The sequence below is a fragment of the Oratosquilla oratoria genome, chromosome 1 (assembly GCF_046742065.1).
Source record: "Oratosquilla oratoria isolate Oo_2021 chromosome 1, ASM4674206v1, whole genome shotgun sequence".
Classification (NCBI taxonomy): domain Eukaryota; kingdom Metazoa; phylum Arthropoda; class Malacostraca; order Stomatopoda; family Squillidae; genus Oratosquilla; species Oratosquilla oratoria.
In genome coordinates this window covers 41,999,980-42,017,753 of record NC_134777.1, presented here as the reverse complement: position 1 = coordinate 42,017,753, position 17,774 = coordinate 41,999,980, and the positions used below count along the sequence as shown (strand labels likewise).

The 17,774-nt window shown below is 36.9% G+C and overlaps 1 protein-coding gene across 5 annotated transcripts in view; it reads right to left on the bottom strand.

Annotated features, from left to right (window-relative positions):
• Window positions 1–8,635: 8,635 nt before the first annotated feature.
• The window catches only part of LOC143032983 (calcium and integrin-binding protein 1-like), a 42,623-nt gene continuing 33,484 nt past the window's right edge, over window positions 8,636–17,774 (bottom strand). For all 5 annotated transcript variants that reach the window (XM_076198202.1, XM_076198195.1, XM_076198189.1 and 2 more), the window contains one exon: window positions 8,636–11,479. In XM_076198202.1, the coding sequence (XP_076054317.1) occupies window positions 11,372–11,479 (108 nt within the window). In that variant the 3' untranslated portion in view covers window positions 8,636–11,371. The remainder of the gene's footprint in view (window positions 11,480–17,774) is intronic.

Here is a 17,774-nt window from a genome sequence, read left to right as displayed (position 1 = left end):
ATGGGGTGGTGCGAGAGGTGAATGCTAGGGTAGTGAGTCAGGGATTGGAGATGGTTAAAGAAAATGGAGAAAAGTGGGAGGTGAGCCAGCTGTTGTTTGCGGACGACACTGCGCTTGTGGCAGGGTCAGAGGAGGGATTGAGGAAGCTGGTGGCAGAGTTTGGGAGAGTATGTGATAGAAGAAAGCTAAAGATAAATGTGGGTAAAAGTAAGGTGATGAGATGTACAAGGGGTGAAAGTGGCAGTAGACTGGAAGTGAACATTAAGGGAGAGCGACTGGAGGAAGTGGATAGTTTTAGATACTTGGGTGCAAGTGTAGCAGGAAAAGGTGGAGTGAAGGTGGAGGTAGAATGTAGATTGAGAGAAGCGAGTAAATGCCTTGGTGGTTTAAAGAGTGTAATGAGGAATAGACATTTGGGAATGGATGCGAAGAGGAGACTGTATGAAGGAGTGATTGTGCCAACAGCACTGTATGGGGCAGAAACGTGGAACATAAGAGAAGAAGAGAGAAGGAGTTTGAATGTGTTTGAGATGAGGTGTCTGAGAAGTATGGTGGGGGTTACTAGGCTAGATAGAGTGAGAAATGAGGAGGTGAGGAGGAGAACAGGGGTGAAAAAGGATTTGGGAGATAGGGTCGATGAAAGAATATTGAGGGGACGTCCTAGGATGAGGTGGATGGATGGGGTGAAGGGGGCTTTGGGGAAGAGGGGAATGTCTGTTGAGGAAGGAAGGGAGAGGACGGAAGACAGAGGTGAGTGGAGAATGGTTGTATATGGATGATGTTGTGACTGCATGAGGAGGAATGGGCGGGGAAGTGGGGGGTGGGGTAGTATGTGTGAGTAATTTTTGACGCAGCCCGAAGGGATTTCTTCCCGTCCTCGCCTTATATGCAACACGGAGAGGGGGGGTCGCCGATTAAATGAAGCGGCCTCGCTGTGGATGTACTGTGTCTTGCGACACTGCTTCTGACCCAGGGCGGTGGGCAGGGTGCAGGGATGACCCGTCATCCAGGAGGTGCTCAGATGAGAGGAAGGGTGGGAGGGGTGTGGAGTGTATTTAGGGATGAAATGGGTGGGAGTGTTTTTGTGCCTTTCCCTTTTTGGCTACCTCCCTTGGAAGGGGGAAAAAGCCTTGGTATATGTATGTATGTATATATATATATATATATATAGATCTAGACATATATATATATATATATATATATATATATATATATATATATATATATATATATATATATGACGTAAGCGGAGTAGGAAACACAGGAGTCTTAGTCTTGAGTTTATTCCTGACTAGTTTCGCAGGTGTGCTTTGAAAAAGCACACCTGCGAATCTACTCAGGAATAATCTCAAGACTATTACTCCTGTGTTTCCTACTCCGCTTACGTCAACCTGTCAGAATGTCTCAACATATATTATATATATATATATATATATATATATAAATATATATACACATATATATATATATATACATATATATATATATGTATATATATATATATATATAGTGGATACGAGGTGCATCGGGGTCATACTATCAAGTTACAAAAGAAGCCCAGGGACCAATATGTTTCATGAATAGACTCGAGTAAACTAAGATATGTTAGTCTTGAATGGATGGAATTACTTTATATATCATCGGAGGATAGGCCAGGTTGAATCTGGTGAGATTACGTTATTCTGTTTTGATTTTGACTGATTTCAGTGTATGCTATTCAACATCATTCAACTTTTCATTATCCGATTGAATATATGTTTTATTGATGACTGCATTGGTTGTACATAACCTGCGATTCTATTATTGGGGACAATGTGGTGCCAAAGAGAAGGGCATATGGGTGGTGGAGCTTAATGAAGTGCAACAGAAAGGAGGGATAGAAGTTGAAAATAGTGCATTCTTGAGTGGTCTCCATAAAAGAATATTGTCTGACTGGTCTGTTGAATTGACACCAATTTCCTTAACGTACTGTACAAGACTTATGCAGTCAATTTAAAAACTGCATAGTTTGAATTAAATTCTAAGATAGACAGGTACAGCTTCATCACCAAGTAAAGCGGTTAGTCATTCTTAGGTAATATCCATCTGCCAGAGAGGTAATACAAGTACAAAATCAACAATTGCAGGCTGTATCTATTAAGCCATCGTCAATAAATACCCAAACGGTAAGTTCACGGCATCTATGTACCAAAAAAATAATTGTTGTCGAAATGGTCGCAACGGCAGTTCCGCTGAAAAGAGGACGTCGCCGGGTATAGTTGGCCCAGTAACATGGTAACGTCTTCTAAGGATAAGCGCAGGGGCTCCCCAGGAATTTCCAGAGTGCACCCCAGGGGCTCCGCAAATGCTCCCCTTCAAGTTCCAGGGGGTTTTTAAGGGGCGTCTCAGGAGTTCCCCCAGGGTTCCACAGCAAATACCCACAGGGATTCTCAGAAGTTCCTCAAAGACTATCCAAGGGCTCCAATGGGGCTCCCCAGGAGCTTCCAGAGGCTTCCCCCAAGAATTCGTGGACCGCTTTTAACCAATCAGTAGTCTCCGTTGCCGTGTCATCAGAGCTCTCGGCCAATCAGTCGTCTCCATTGCCGTGACGTCACCGCTCTCGGCCAATCAGTCGTCTCCGATATCGTTAAAGACACGTTCATGGGAGGAATTCCTTATGTTTGCGCGGGAGATTTCAGACAGATATTACTTGTTGTTAGAGGAGGGAAGAAGGATGAAATATCCAGCACTGTCAAGAATGTTTATTTCTGGAACCATACCAATAAACTGGAACTGATGCAGAACGTCAGGCTTGGGTCTGACGACCATAAGAATATATCGTTTACTCGATTTCTCCTGGACATCGGAAAAGGCACGTCAGGGCTGATGCCCGTCCCTGACGGCTTCGGGGAAAAAAAGTTAACTCGAGAAAAGAATTACGAGATGCTGTATACGGAGATATAGGGAAGCACATTGGCGATCACAAATACTTTGAAGGAAGAGCGATTGTTGCTCCAACGAACGATGACGTGGACGAAATCAACGCAGAGGTGCAAGACACGCTCCCTGGAAAACCGCGCGTTTATTATAGCGTCGATAAGCCAAAATAAGAGGAATTAGAAGTTCAGGTATCGACATTCAACGATATGAATCCTCCATCTGTTTCTCTTCATTGCTGGAACATAACCTATCAAGACGCCGGTAACATGTTGATACACCTCTCAAGACGCCGGTAACATGTTGATGCCGGATTCAGTTGACTGCATCGACAGAGAGATCGAGAAAATATATTTGGACGAAGACGACGAAGATTATGTTCCTATCAGAATAGTGGATGATATGAAGGAAGAATTGAAAAAGGAGGAAGAAATCAAAGAAATAATGGCTGAAGCTAAGAAAAGAGAAGAGGAGGCGAAGCAGAGGGAGACAGAACTCTTCACAATAATTCGTCAACTTAGCCCCAAGAGATCCATATCTGAATTGGATTTACCCGAGTGTGAAAAAATGTAAAAAAGATACGTGTACAGGTAAAATAAAATATGAAATAGGAACCCTATTTGTATTTGTTCTTCCTTACATTCACATACCATTTTCTAAGATGGCAACGGAGACGAGGGATTTGGCCGAGAGCGGTGACGTCACGGCAACGGAGACGTCTGATTAGCTGCTAGCGAAGCGAGCTCGCCCAAAGGGCCGAGCCCCGGTGAAGCCCGATGCTCGTATTTGATAATTAACATATAAATAATTATAATTATTTATATGTTTATTGCTTGTAAAATATGTTGTAGCGTGTGGCTGGTGTCTGTGCGGTGCAGCCTGTCCGGTGCGAGCTAACACTCGTTCCGGACGCTGAGGAGGTCCGGGACAGTTCTTACATGAAATCAGGTGATGTCCATATGATTACACTGTTGGGAGAGTCGGTACCCAAAGGAGATCAGGAAGATAGGGCACACCTTTACCTTACACAGCGCCAGGGAGAGGGTACTGTGCCTTCATTTGAGATTTGCTTCGGAAGGAAAGGTGCATGGTGAAGTGCCGCACCACTCTTTCCGAGGTGAATGGCAAGGTGAGGCCTAGGCGAAGGATGGCGGTGGCTCTGCACTCTGGAGGGGCTGTTGCATTGCAACACTTGCACCTACAGGGATCGCAAGTTCTTTGGCAGTGGGAAGAGGGGGCGTTAGCCAAAAGAAAATACTTAGAAGTGTCAAAAAACGAGTTTAATCAAAGTCGTCCGATCGAGTACAGTAAAACTGTCTGGCTTTAGCCACAGGAAAATCCTTTGATGTACTAAATATCGGTTATAATCTAAGTTATATATCGCCTTACCAAAGTGGTTAACAAATATAAAAGTCATCCTATGAAGCTAACTTGTTCATATTCTATGTATGTGGTGGAGAAAATATTAGAAGAGATTCATCAGTAGGTTAAAATAAAAACAAAATTAGAAGTCAACTCATCTAAGCATTGCTGGTGACGGAAGTGAACTGTAAATATGGCAGTAATATGGTAGAGAAACCAAATCACACGCCACGTTTTAATGTGTTTCTTCGTAAAAATTAACTTTTTTCTGTAGAAGTGCCTTTACTACAGAACAGAAAATACCACTAACAGAAAACATAGTTAATCCTTCAATAAACTCTACGCATTGTTCGAGGATTTTTTTTTTTTTTTGTAAAGGGGTAACTATTTTATCTTTTGTGCTGACCCCATGACATCTTATAACACATTAAAAATATATCAAATTGTTTAATACCAATCAAAAGTTAAAACTTGATTAGAAATAATAGGTTTTCAAGACCAAACGTAATCTGAAATTACCTTTTATTAGACAAGAATAAATTAATCTTCCTCAGTTTGACACCATTGGCTATTTATTCATCATAGTCCTATCCTGTTGCCGCTTCTGAGTTAAATTATATGAATAAAACTTCTATGTCTTGTTATATCTATATAATTTAATTCTTTAAAAACAATTTTATCATAATAAACCTTGTTTTAGGTTCAAGAGCCACGAGGCTTCCACGGGCTTCGGATTACCTGCCCGTCATGAAAAACGACTTCGTTGTCACCATCACCCACGCAGGATACTGACACTATGCCGGCAAACCCAGCTCGTAGGGGCTGTCCGTATCCGGCTGAGTCTGCTCACAAGGCTTTTAGGTAGCGTGTGCTCTGCCTACTTCAGGAATGCCGTCTCATACATGTGACCTTGAAAGGGTACCGTACGCGCGCAAACTGGTAACTAGTGTTCCTTGAATCAAGCAAGCTTGCAATGAATGTTCTGTCAAACAAAAGTGTTAACGATAACAAGATCGGTAATAGTTTCACTTCCCATTGAGTTAGTCAGTGTTTTTTTTTTTTTCTAATAATCTCTATTTCTGCCATTGAAGTTCACTTTCCAAGCTCGGTTCCAGGCCACATATTCTGTTCGGATCTTTTTGTAACAATATGCAGTCTTCCTCCTCTTTTCTTCTCTTCATTATCGGTGTTTCGTCTATAGATATGAAAATGTAGCTCGTCGTTTTTCCATCATGACATTTAGGTAAATCAAGAATGTTACAGTTGCCAGTAATGACCCTTCTTGAACTCCCTAGTCACTGTCCTCCATCTCATCCTCTACTATTGTCGTCATATATAAGTCTCTCAGAAAATTCCTTATTTGTTCCAGTAGATTTCCCCCCTAGTCCTCCACTTTACTTCAATTTCCATAAAAGTGGTTTATGAGTTGCCTTATGGTTTTCTCTAGATGAAAACACAGTCCACTCTAACCTCTTTTCCTTTACCTCAACCGCTCAAGTAAGAACTTGGCAGGTTAGGTACACAGGATCTTTTAGTTCTGAAATTGAATTTATTGTTTCCCAAAATACACGCTGGGCAGAGGGACTGATCTGTATGTCAGTGGTATTTCCTCTCTTTCTGAATTGGTACCATGTTAGCCCACTTCCAATCCCGTGGCATTATCCCTTCTAATTCCCTTCTAATGAACAGACTTGGGGATCTTGTCTGGCAGCTGCTCCCTACTTTCCTAGTTCCTATTTCAGTTCCTCAAAGTGAATTCTTATTAGAGTTGTGTCATACAAGCAGCTGAAATTAATTTTTGTAAATGTGACCAAATAAAACATTGGAAGATTTAGAGAAAAAAAAATAAATAAACCCCCAGGTCCCAAAGGTTGGTATTCAAGTGTTTTGAAGGAAATTTGAAAAAAATATATGAATTACTATCCCATTAGAAAAAATATCGCGACTGGGGATTTACCAAAAGAATGGGAATTCACAAATATTACTTCTATATTCATAGAGGGGGATAAATAGATGTCACGGAACTTTAGACCTTGATCATAGGAAAGTGATGGGACAATTTTTAAGTTCTATAGAATGTCACTCTGAAAGCAACTATCTAAAAATGACAGTCAGCACAGCTTCAAATGTATACGCTCTTGCACAACTAAGTTTCTAGAATTTCACAAAAGTTATTTCAGACTATGGCAAAATAAGTGTAGATTTAATACACCTGGACTTGGAAGCAGTTTTTGATAATGTCCCATACAAACTATTAAACTCGCTTTGAATGGAATAACAGGTAATTTGCTAAACTGGATTAGAAACTAGCTGAACAATCGTAAAAAGTGATTTCCTCCGATTGAAAAAAATTCTAGCTAGAAAGATGTTATGAGTGGAGTTCCTCAGGGTTCCACCCCAGGGCCACCTCTGTTCATTGTATATATCACTGACATTAACTGTGGACATCTATGGTCTCCAAAGTCGCTGATTATGCCAAGATGTACAGAAAAGTAAATGGTTACTCGAATCAACTTGGTATTCAATAGAGCAATTTTCTCAAAAGTAGCTATCAGAAATTAACTTTAAGTGTAAAGTTATGTATACATACATATATATATATATATATATAAATAATATTAAGTATGCCTACAAGTTAATTGGAATGACTTTAACCAAAGTAGAGAATAAAAAGGATTATAGTAACAACTTTAAAATATCTTAGTATTGTTGTTTTTTTGTCTCAAAGACAATTAGGATATTGGGATAGATAGCACGCACTTCTGACTTCAAAATCTTAATTATAATCACTGTCACTGGCCTGCCCACACTTGAAATATGCTTTTTCTGTATGCTCCCAAGATTTCGTTCAAGACACATAGATTGGAAAGAGTGGGGTGGTGAGAACTATATAACACATTTGCCAGCCAGGTCATCAGTGACTGGAATAAACTTCAGCCAATATAATTACCATATTTTACGGCTTGCAAGACGCTGCATCTTGGAAGACGCACCCTAATATTTGAAAGAAATTTCTAAGAAAAAAAAAAAAAAGTCATTCTCATACAAGAACACATTCACCATATACCCGACCACTGAACACAAAAACATAAGAAGCAAGGACGACACGTATTGGACGTACTGTTTACATTACAAAATCACTTGTCCGATTTTGATTGTATGGTGATGATATTGGTTGGTGATTAGTAAATATACTATACATTTTTCATTGTCCAAGGGTGGTGTTATTTTCATAAAAACAAGATAAAAATTTCAAAAATATGGATGTAGATATATAAAACTCCACTGCCAAATAATTTTTTCGGTAGGCAGTGGTCCAAAGTGTCTTTCTGCTGCTCTTTTACAGTGTTCTTTGGCATATTGTACAACTTGTAGCTTGTATGCGATAGTATAACTAAACCGTTTTGATGAACTAGCCATGGGTGATAATTTCCAGGACAAAAAATCTTATGACACGTGTGATAGCCTGGTGGTAACTGATAAAGGCACCTGGCATTTGCGTGCATTCATGTGTATGTGTGTGTGTGTGTTGCTATGTGACGAGGGAACGGCCCGTTTTCTCCACACGCCGAGTAGGCTCCAGGAAAGATTATGGTATTGGAAATACTTGTAACAGCTAAGTACTGAGTTTACATAATATAAAAGGTTGAATTAAATAGTACTTAAGCTAACATCATAGTGTAATGACTCAACATACAAATCCAGGTCACTATCGGTCAAGTGTCCAAGCTTACATGAGCCTGGGTGTTGCCTTACAATACAACATTCGTCTTGGAAGACGCATTAGCATTTTTCAGGGTATTTTTTAGGAAAAACAATGCGTCTTGTAAGCCGTAAAATAAGGTAAATGTAATACAGCTCAAAATTTTAAGATTTACTTGCATAAACACCTAATAATACTAATGACCCTCTTTCAGAGAAGAATAAGCAAAAGTAAAAAGATATGTATATTTCGATCACTATCTGTGATCCTCTTCAGCAGAAGAGGATCACAGATAGTGATCAAAATATACGGATCTTTTTACTTTCACCTATTCTTCTCCGAAAATGGGTCATTAGTATTATTTTACCAATGTGCCGTGACATTACTTTGTTGTGATAAACACCTAACTTACAGCCCCACCCCCAATTCAAATTCATTATAAACTGAAAGGTCTTCCTTAGGCATTTTTCATCATTGTAACTCATTGTGTGTGTGTTTGCAAAACAAATTTCATATATATATATATATATATATATATATATATATATATATATATATATATATATATATATATATATAAACTGTAAATGAAGTAAGAATACTCTAAGGCATATACTAATTATTTATAAATGTTTCACAGGTCAATAAAATTCATTATAGAATTACATAATAGTTCCTCATTTGAAAAATAAATACAGAACATATATGACTTGATACATCACTAATTACTCTTCTGCTTTGTAAACAGAATCATATATCACAAGTTTATTTTTGATATGCATGGCACCAATGACTGATATCTACACTTGGTCAGACATAAGAAGATGCAATGATTTTATCAATATTGATGACAGTTCTGTAAATCATTATGAAACAGCTGAAAAATCAAGCTCTGAATCATTCTTATCATACTCATGAGGACCGTCCTGGATTAATTTGAGTTTATGTCAACAGTTCAGGCAGTGGACAAAGATAACATACATAATTACAAAGACAGAGTTATCATTAGATATGCAACATGACACCTTCTAGTAATAGTTTCTTAATCCATTCTTTCAGCCCTGGAAACAATAAACATAAGAAAAATCATATTTGATTTTAGTGCATGATACCAACTACATCTCTTTGCTCTTTGACTAACTCAAAGTTTGTATATTCTAAAACTATCTCTATTTTTAATTACTTAAGAGATCAGAAACCATATCCATAAAAAATTCAAAGGTAGATTTGAAAGTATATGAAAGTACTTCTAGCCATAAGTTCATTTTACCTCATCTGGAAGATTTGTACTGTTGCCACTTCTACTGTAAATTTGTATAAAAACTGTATGCACGCTAAAATTGTATCATTATGAAATATTAGGAATACTTTTTCATCATGCATCATAATTTGCTAATTATGAAGATGACATATTTCCTGCTGTTGTAGATTAAGCTTGCTTGTGGCCCACAAGCTTTCATCTTACATAAATATTTGGCACTGTGAGAGCCTCCATAGTTTGTGAAATAACACTGCAGACAGTAGACTGAAATCAATCATCACTACTGATAAGGTCACTCTTGTCTCAGGTGTTGAACTTCGTTTCTTCCTGTTTGACTCACCAGATCATTCACATGATATTTTTGCACCGTCCAGACAATATATTTCAACTAACTCCAAAACTATCTATTCAAAGTATCAATTCTTGAATGCGAGGCAAGCTGACAATCTAATTTTAAAAGAACTTTCAAGACAAAAGCTTTTATGGATAACTCTGATAGTACTTTTAGTGTATAGAAACAGAATTGTGACTTGAAAAGTTATTTTAACCATCAAAAGTGATTATAGATACCGCCTTAAGTCCCAATGTTGAGAATGAAACCTTCCAGTGAGTTAGAACACACTAAAGAACATAATTTTAGTTGCCCGTGAAAAATAATTTGAAGATGCATATATACATATATTCAATTTGAATATCTGCACACCATTATAAGAACACAATTACACACCTACATACACACAAACACACATGCACACACTCGAACAAAAACAAGCAAATATGAAAGAGAAGGGTGGTTAGACATTTCACATCTGGACCTGGACCATACAAAGATTAATATGGAAGTTGGAAAACAGAGGACTTACAGTGAACACAATGGAAAGGATAAAGATAACCTGAATGACAGATGTATGCAAGCAATGCTGAAAGATGAAATGATGATTGGACAGAGGTGACCAGTGGGGTACCACAAGGCTCAGTACTGGCACCAGTAATAGACTTAGCATCTATTATTGATATGTAGGATTAAATAGGTAGCTATGCAAATGTATTTGCCTATGATGCCAAGATCATTAAAAGAGTTACTGTATAGAGGATTTTAAATTGCTACAGGAAGACAAAGACAGGGTTTATGAATAAAGCCTAAAAAGGAGGATAAATTTCAATTCCAAGAAATGTAAAAATCTTGGAAACAGGCCAAAGTAATAAGAGATCAAAGAGTAACAAGATGGAACATGAAAAAAAATCATAACTACAAAGAGGAAAAACAATTTAGTCATTCTAATCAGAGATTATCTATCGTCATAAGTCATGAGCAAAATAATGTGAGAGACAACTAAATTCCTAATGGATAAGGGAATGCCATTTTATTATATGGATGAGGATATGATAAAAAATAAAATCAAAAGTCTGATCCATCCTAGACTAATATGCAGCAATGGTGTTTTCACCACAAAAAAGAAAGATGTGAAAAATAGAGAAAACACAAACTACAACAACCAGCTTATACAGCAGATAGCATATATGATGAAACAATGGAAAAACTGGATCTGTCTACACTGGAAGAGAAATAATGTGGTAATGGTAATTAGATTAAAGATAGGAATAAGAAAAATCTGGACATGGAGAATCCATTAATATGATATGAAAGAAGATGTCCCAGCACAAGAAAATTAAATGAAACAGATTACCCTATTTTTCGGACCATAAGGCGCGGGCAAAATCCTTAAAATCGGCCAAAATCAGGTGGTGCGCCTTATCATGAGGTGCGCCTTATGTGTGGCTTCAGTGCAAAAAAATGCCTCGGACAGTGCGCCTTATGGTACGAAGCGCCTTATGGTCCGAAAAATACAATACCTGAATCATATTTGGAAGTATAGCTCTCCACAAAGATACATCAATTTGTGGAATGCATTAGAAGAAACAATCCAGGCCAGAAACATTAAGGAATATAAGGCAAAATTTGATATGTGGAAATATAGAGATGGCCCCATGGGTATGGCTCCAGGTAAATACACACAGACATAGACACATGTACACACATACACACATGGCCGCAAGTGTGTAAATGAGTTGACACACATATTACAAAATGCTAAGTCTCATCAATCAGAGAGAAGAGTGACCAAGCACTAAAGTGTAAATCTGAAGGCATGAATGAAGTCGGGGCATTTGGTGAGAAGGTGCTTGAATTCTTCTTCTGATATTCCTCCGCCATCCAAGTCAGTCTCCTTCAGCACCTGCAAGAATTTCAACCGTGGACATCAAAATAACACACTGATACCAAAGGAAGACACAAAGACGTCTGTGCCTTGCTCATATTAATAAGAACATGATATGGGTAAACTGAAAGAGCTTACAGTTACTTCACTGATACTCAAACTTCTGTGTAATTATCTTGGAAAAGTGTGTGTATTTACCTAGTTGTATTTAATGAGAAGGGGAGCTATGCTCGTGGTGTCCCGTCCTCATATCTCATTTTATCTAATTTGTGTATCGTTTTTGCATGCACCACATTTTCATCTAACTTGTTCCAAACGTCTATTACCCTGTGGGGAAAGCTGTTCTTTTTCAGGTCTCTTCTATAATTGTCTTTCTTGATTTTCTTTCCGTGTCCTCTTGTATCTCTACTATCCCATTTTATTAGGTCCTCTCTATCAATAATTTCTATGCCTTTCATGATTCTATAAATAGTTATCAAGTCTCCTCTCTCTCTTCTTTGCTCTAACGAGTTTTGCCAGTCTCTCATCATATGATAGTTCTGAGAGTGTTGGTGCCAATTTCGCAATTGCTCTTTGTATTCTTTCAAGTTTTGTTATACATTTTTTTGTACTTGGTGACCACGTCGTCGCTGCATACTCCAATCTTGGTCTTATCAAAATGACTAGTATTTTCTTCACCATTTCTTCGTCCAGGTATGTAAATGCCATTTTGATTGTTCTTATTGAATTATAAGTTTCTCCAAAAACTTTGTTTATATGTTTCTCAGGGGACATATTATTCATAATAATGAATCCCAGGTCCTTCTCATTTTCTACTTTTTTAATTTCTTCCTCTCCCAATTTATATTATCCCACTATTCTTTTTTTGTTTCTTCCAAATTCCATTATGCTACACTTCTTAATATAGAATTCCATCTCCCACTTCCTACTCCATTGAGATCACTCTCCAGCAACTCACAATCTTCTACAGTGTTCACTTTTTTCAACAATTTTGCATCGTCCACAAAGAAGCTCATATAACTTTCAATTCCATTATTCACATCATTAATATATATAGCAAACATTATTGTGTACTTATGCTTGACTTTCTTCCTAAACACTGTATTTGCTATCATCAACTCTTTCAAGACACATCACCATCAATTCTCCACTACGATTTTTACCTGGAACTCCATACTTCCCAATCACCCTCAAAGGATTACAAAGGCAAAGCATGCCGACAGGAGACCTTTTGATCCATATCTAGGTCGGATGCAAAAAAAAAAAAAAAAAAAAAAAAAAAAAAAAAAATTAATAATAAATTAAAAATATAACAATTTAAATAACAATTAAAATAAATAAATAAATGCATTGGTATATTTTAATAAAAAACAAACAGGTAAATATTAAATGATAATAAATTGACATATAACTAATAATAAATGAAAATCAGACAGACAAATTATAACAAAACAAAAACAAATAATATAACATAAATTATAATAATTACAGCATCTTACTTAGGTATTTATCTAAATGATTCTTAAAGCTTCGAACTGAACTACATTGCACTACCTGTGCAGGAAGTTTATTCCATTCATTAACTACACGGTTGGCAAAGTTGTTTCTACCTACTTCCAAATTGAATCTATTTCCGGACAGTTTGAGACCATTGTTTCTTGTCTGATTCTCATTCAATGTGAAAATTTGGTCATTTTTGATGTTGTCAATTCCCTTTAAAATCTTAAAGACCTGTATCAAGTCACCTCTGAGTCTACGCTTTTTTAGGGAAAACAGATTCATGTGCTTAAGTCGATTTTCGTATGATTTATTTTTGATATTTGGAATCAGTTTTGTGGCTCGCCGTTGTACTTTTTCCAGTCTGTCAATGTCTTTAATGAGATTCGGTGACCATACGGAAACAGCATATTCCAAATGTGGACGAACTAACGATTTATATAGCTTGTTAATGAGTGATGGACTTTTGAAATCAAAAGATCGCGCAATCAATCCCAGAATCTTATTTGCTTTCTCAGAGGCTGAAATACACTGCTTGGATGATTTGAGGTCGTTACTGATAATTACGCCGAGATCTTTTTCACTATCCACTTTTGTTAACGAATTTCCAAATAACTTGTAATCGTACTTACTGTTATTTTTACCTATGTGCATTACCTTGCATTTACTTGTGTTAAATTTCATTAGCCACTTTTCAGACCATTGCTGTAATTGATCTAAATCTTCTTGAATATCTAATTGGTTTGAGTGATCATTTGCCACTCCGCACAGTTTTGTATCATCATCAGTATTCAGTATTCAGTATCATCATCTAGCATTAAGGTTTCCCAATATAACTACATTGACATTTCTCCCTAATCCAGTGTTTCTTAATTAACCTGGATTCGATCGAACCCCAGTGGTTTGGTGAGTCAGTTTCCGGGGTTCAGCGGTTTGGTTCACCCTTGGGTTCACCCCACTCGAGATACTCATACAGTTTGTTACAACATATCTTTGCGAGGAATCCTTTTTGAGGATGGTAGACATAAAAATGAAGAAAAGGAGCAGAATTTGTTGCGAAAATGATACGAGAGTGGCACTTGCCAAGGTGAAGCCATGCATTTCTGAAATTGTTTCTGAGAGGCAACAGCAAAAGTCACATTGATTTGCAGTAAATATTCATTATGTTTTTGTTTTATGTGAAATTCATGTTTTGTTGGTTTTGTTCTTTGAACACAGTGATTTCATGTGCAAATTATTCATGGTACAGTTTGTGCACTAATATGGTATAGTTCCTATGTTTTGAATTTGAAGAAAAGGGTTCGATGAATGCATGTATGAAACCTGCGGGGTTCAGTACCTCCAACAAGGTTAAGAACCACTGCCCTAATCCCTCTATGCACTTATTTAAATCTACCCAAAAAGCCTCCCTTTCTTCTACGCTCTTCTCACTACCAAGCCCATACGCACTTACAAAAACCCACATCTCCCCTCCCAGCTTCACCTTCATCCATATCAACGTTGAAGAAATCTCCTTCCACTCCACTACACACTTCCCTATCTCTTCACTTACTATTATAGCCACCCCTTCTCTCCCTCGTCCCTCTTCACTCCTGGGAACCTCCCAACTACACTCCCAAACTCACACTCGCCCCTCCCTTTCATTTTAGTTTCACTCAAAGCCAGCACATCCATCTCTTTTCTCACAAATATACTGCCTACCTCTTCCCTTTTACTCTCATCTGTACCACATCCACGCACATTGTTTCATCCAATTTGTTCTAGACATCCACCACTCTGTGTGGAAAGCTGTTTTTTTTTTTTTTTTTTTTTTTTCTTTTTTAAGATCTTTTCAATAACTGTCCTTTTTGAGTTTTTCATGTCCCTTTGCTTTTCTTCTATCCCAAATTAATAACTCTTCTTTTTCAAGGACTTCCATGCCTTTCATAATTCTATAAATGGCCAGCAGATCACCTCTTTCTCTTCTTTGTTCCAGAGTTGGTAATTCCAGTTTAGACAATCTTTGCTCATATGTCAGTTTTGAAAGTGTTGGGGCCATCTTTGTCATTGCTCTTTGGATTCTTTCTATTTTCCTTATAATCTTTTTGTACTGGGTGTCCATAGTGTCGCTGCATAATCCAGTCTTGGTGTTATCAGTGTAACTAGTATTTTCTTTATCATTTTCTCATCCAAGTAATTAAAAGCCACCTTTATTGATCATAACAAATTGTAGGTTTCTCCAACTATTTTGTTTATCTGCTTGTCTGGGGACATGTCTTTGGTGATGATTAATCCTAGGTCCTTTTCAGAACCAACTTTACTTCCATTGCACCAATTTTATATTGTCCTGATATTCTTTTTTTTATTTTTTTTCAGACCTCTCTGTAGCAATTCACAATCTTTTTCCATACTTACTTTCTTTAGTAGTTTTGTGTCATCTGCAAAGAAATTCACGTAACATTCTACACCTTCATCCATGTCACTTTAATTTTAGCAAACATTATCGGAGCCAGTACTGAACCCTGTGGGACTCCACTTATTATTTTTTCCCAGGTAGAGTTTTTATCTCTGAGCATTACTCTCATTTTTCTTCCATGCAAGAAATCTTCCATCCATTTCAATAGTTTTCCTTGTATACCTCCTGTTGTTTCGAGTTTTCTTAATAATTTTTGGCATAGTACTTTATCAAATGCCTTTTGTAAGCCCAGGAAAACATAGTCTGCCCATCCGTCATTTTTTTGTATTATATATATTAACCTTGAATAGAAACAGATCAAATTTGTGGCACATGACCTTCCCTGCCTAAATCTGAATTGTCTCGGATTTAGTATATTGTTCTCTTCCAGATGTTTAGTCCATCATTTATGATAACTTTCTCACAAATTTAGGTTATTGTACTTGTAAGAGAGACCAGTCTATTGTTGGGTCTTCCTTGTTTCCCCCTTTATATATTTGTACGATATTGGTATTTTTCCAGTCTTGTGGTGCCTTTCCTTCTTTGAGTGAGCAATCTATCTTATATATTTTGTCCATTAGTTCATCTATGCATTCTTTTAGGACCCAGTTTGCAATTCCGTATGGGCCATGTGATTTTCTGACATCAAGGTTCATTATCTGGTCCCTTCTTTCTGTGTCACAGTTATTTCTCTCATTAGGGGGGGGGGGATCTTTCTCCACTTCCTTCATCCCAATTGTGTATGTTTTCTTTAGTGAACACATATTTGAAATGTTTGTTCATAATTTCAGCCATTTCTATATCATCTGTGTATTCCATGTTCCCTCAACATAGTTTTACTATTTCCTATTTATTTTTTAGTTTACCATTCACATATCTATAGAATAACTTAGGTTGATCTTTACATTTGTCTGTCTTTTTCATAGTTTCTTTTTTCTTCCCTGCATATTTTTACATATTCATTTCTTAGGTTGATAGATATCTGCCACTTTCCAGGTTTTTTCTTTTTCCATCTTTTCCAGCACTTAATATACACCCTTTCCTGTTTTTTGTTTTGGTACATATTTATCCACTCCTTCATTATAGATTTCCTTTAAAATCGTCCATTTCTCTTCCACCTGTGCTTCTTCATTATCAAATTTTTCCCAACTTGCTTTTTGAAAGAACTTTCTAAGTTTCCCAAAGTCCATTTTGTTTTACATCAGTCTTCCTTTTTTGTGTTTCTCATTTCCCCCCACATATATTACCTCTTTTAGTTCGAGCTCAAGTAGTTTATGATCACTCTTCCCAATTGGTGTCTTGTATTCAATTTTATCCACAATTTCAGGCTCTGATATAAATATTAAATCTAGTTTCAATGGTTCTTCATTATTTCTATATCTGGCATTTTCTTTTACCCATTGAGTGATTATGTATTCAATGGTCATGTCAAGTAGTACGTTTCCCCAAAGGTCCTCTCCACCTTTCACTGTTATCTCCTCCCAACATATTCCTTTAGAGTTAAAATCACCCATAATTACTAGATTTCCTCCTTTCAAAATTTCATGTAATGTATGCCTTGTGTCCTCCAACATTTTGGAATGGTCACTCTCTTTCTAAGAACATGTTTTTGGGGACACATAGATCCCCACAAATTTTCTACTTTTCATGTCACTATTTTTAACTTTTATCATGTTCAATTCCACATTATTTTCTCCTGTGATCGTCACATTTAAGCCATTCTTAATCATAAACATGACTCCTCCATCTGTTTTTCCTCTCTATTTTTCATCCAGTGTCCAACAATATTCGGTGGTAGTGGATCTTTTAATTTTGTCTCCACAACGCCCATTACACTTGGTTTTTCTTCAGCCAGATAATCATTTAACTCATCTATTCCTGAAATCAGACCATCTATGTTGGTATAAGTTACTTTATCTTTTTTTCTTTTCCTCTTTGTTTTCGGTTTTGTGCCTTTCCTTTCTTTTGATATACTATTTTCTCAGCCTCATGTCCAGCACTCTCAAAAAAAATCCTTTTCGGTCTCTGCTCTTTTGTTTTTTTTTCATTAGCTTCATTTCTTAGTGTCTTGTCTCTTTTTCTTCATCACTCATTTCCTTTCTTATCCATATACTTTTGTAGTTTTCACTTTTTGCCAACTTTGCTATTTTTCCTAAAACTTCTGCTATTATTTGTGACCTTAGTTTAATTTTTAGAGATTGATTCCTTTTGAGTATTATCCTATTCTATGCACTTCTATTTCCCTTTCTATTTTTTGCCCCTCATCTTGTACTTCTTTCAGGATTTCTCTTGCTATTTCTTTCTCCTCTTTTTCTCTTAAGTACCTAACTAAATTGTGTTTTTCCTTTATACCATATACCACTATGCACTTTTTTTTTTCTT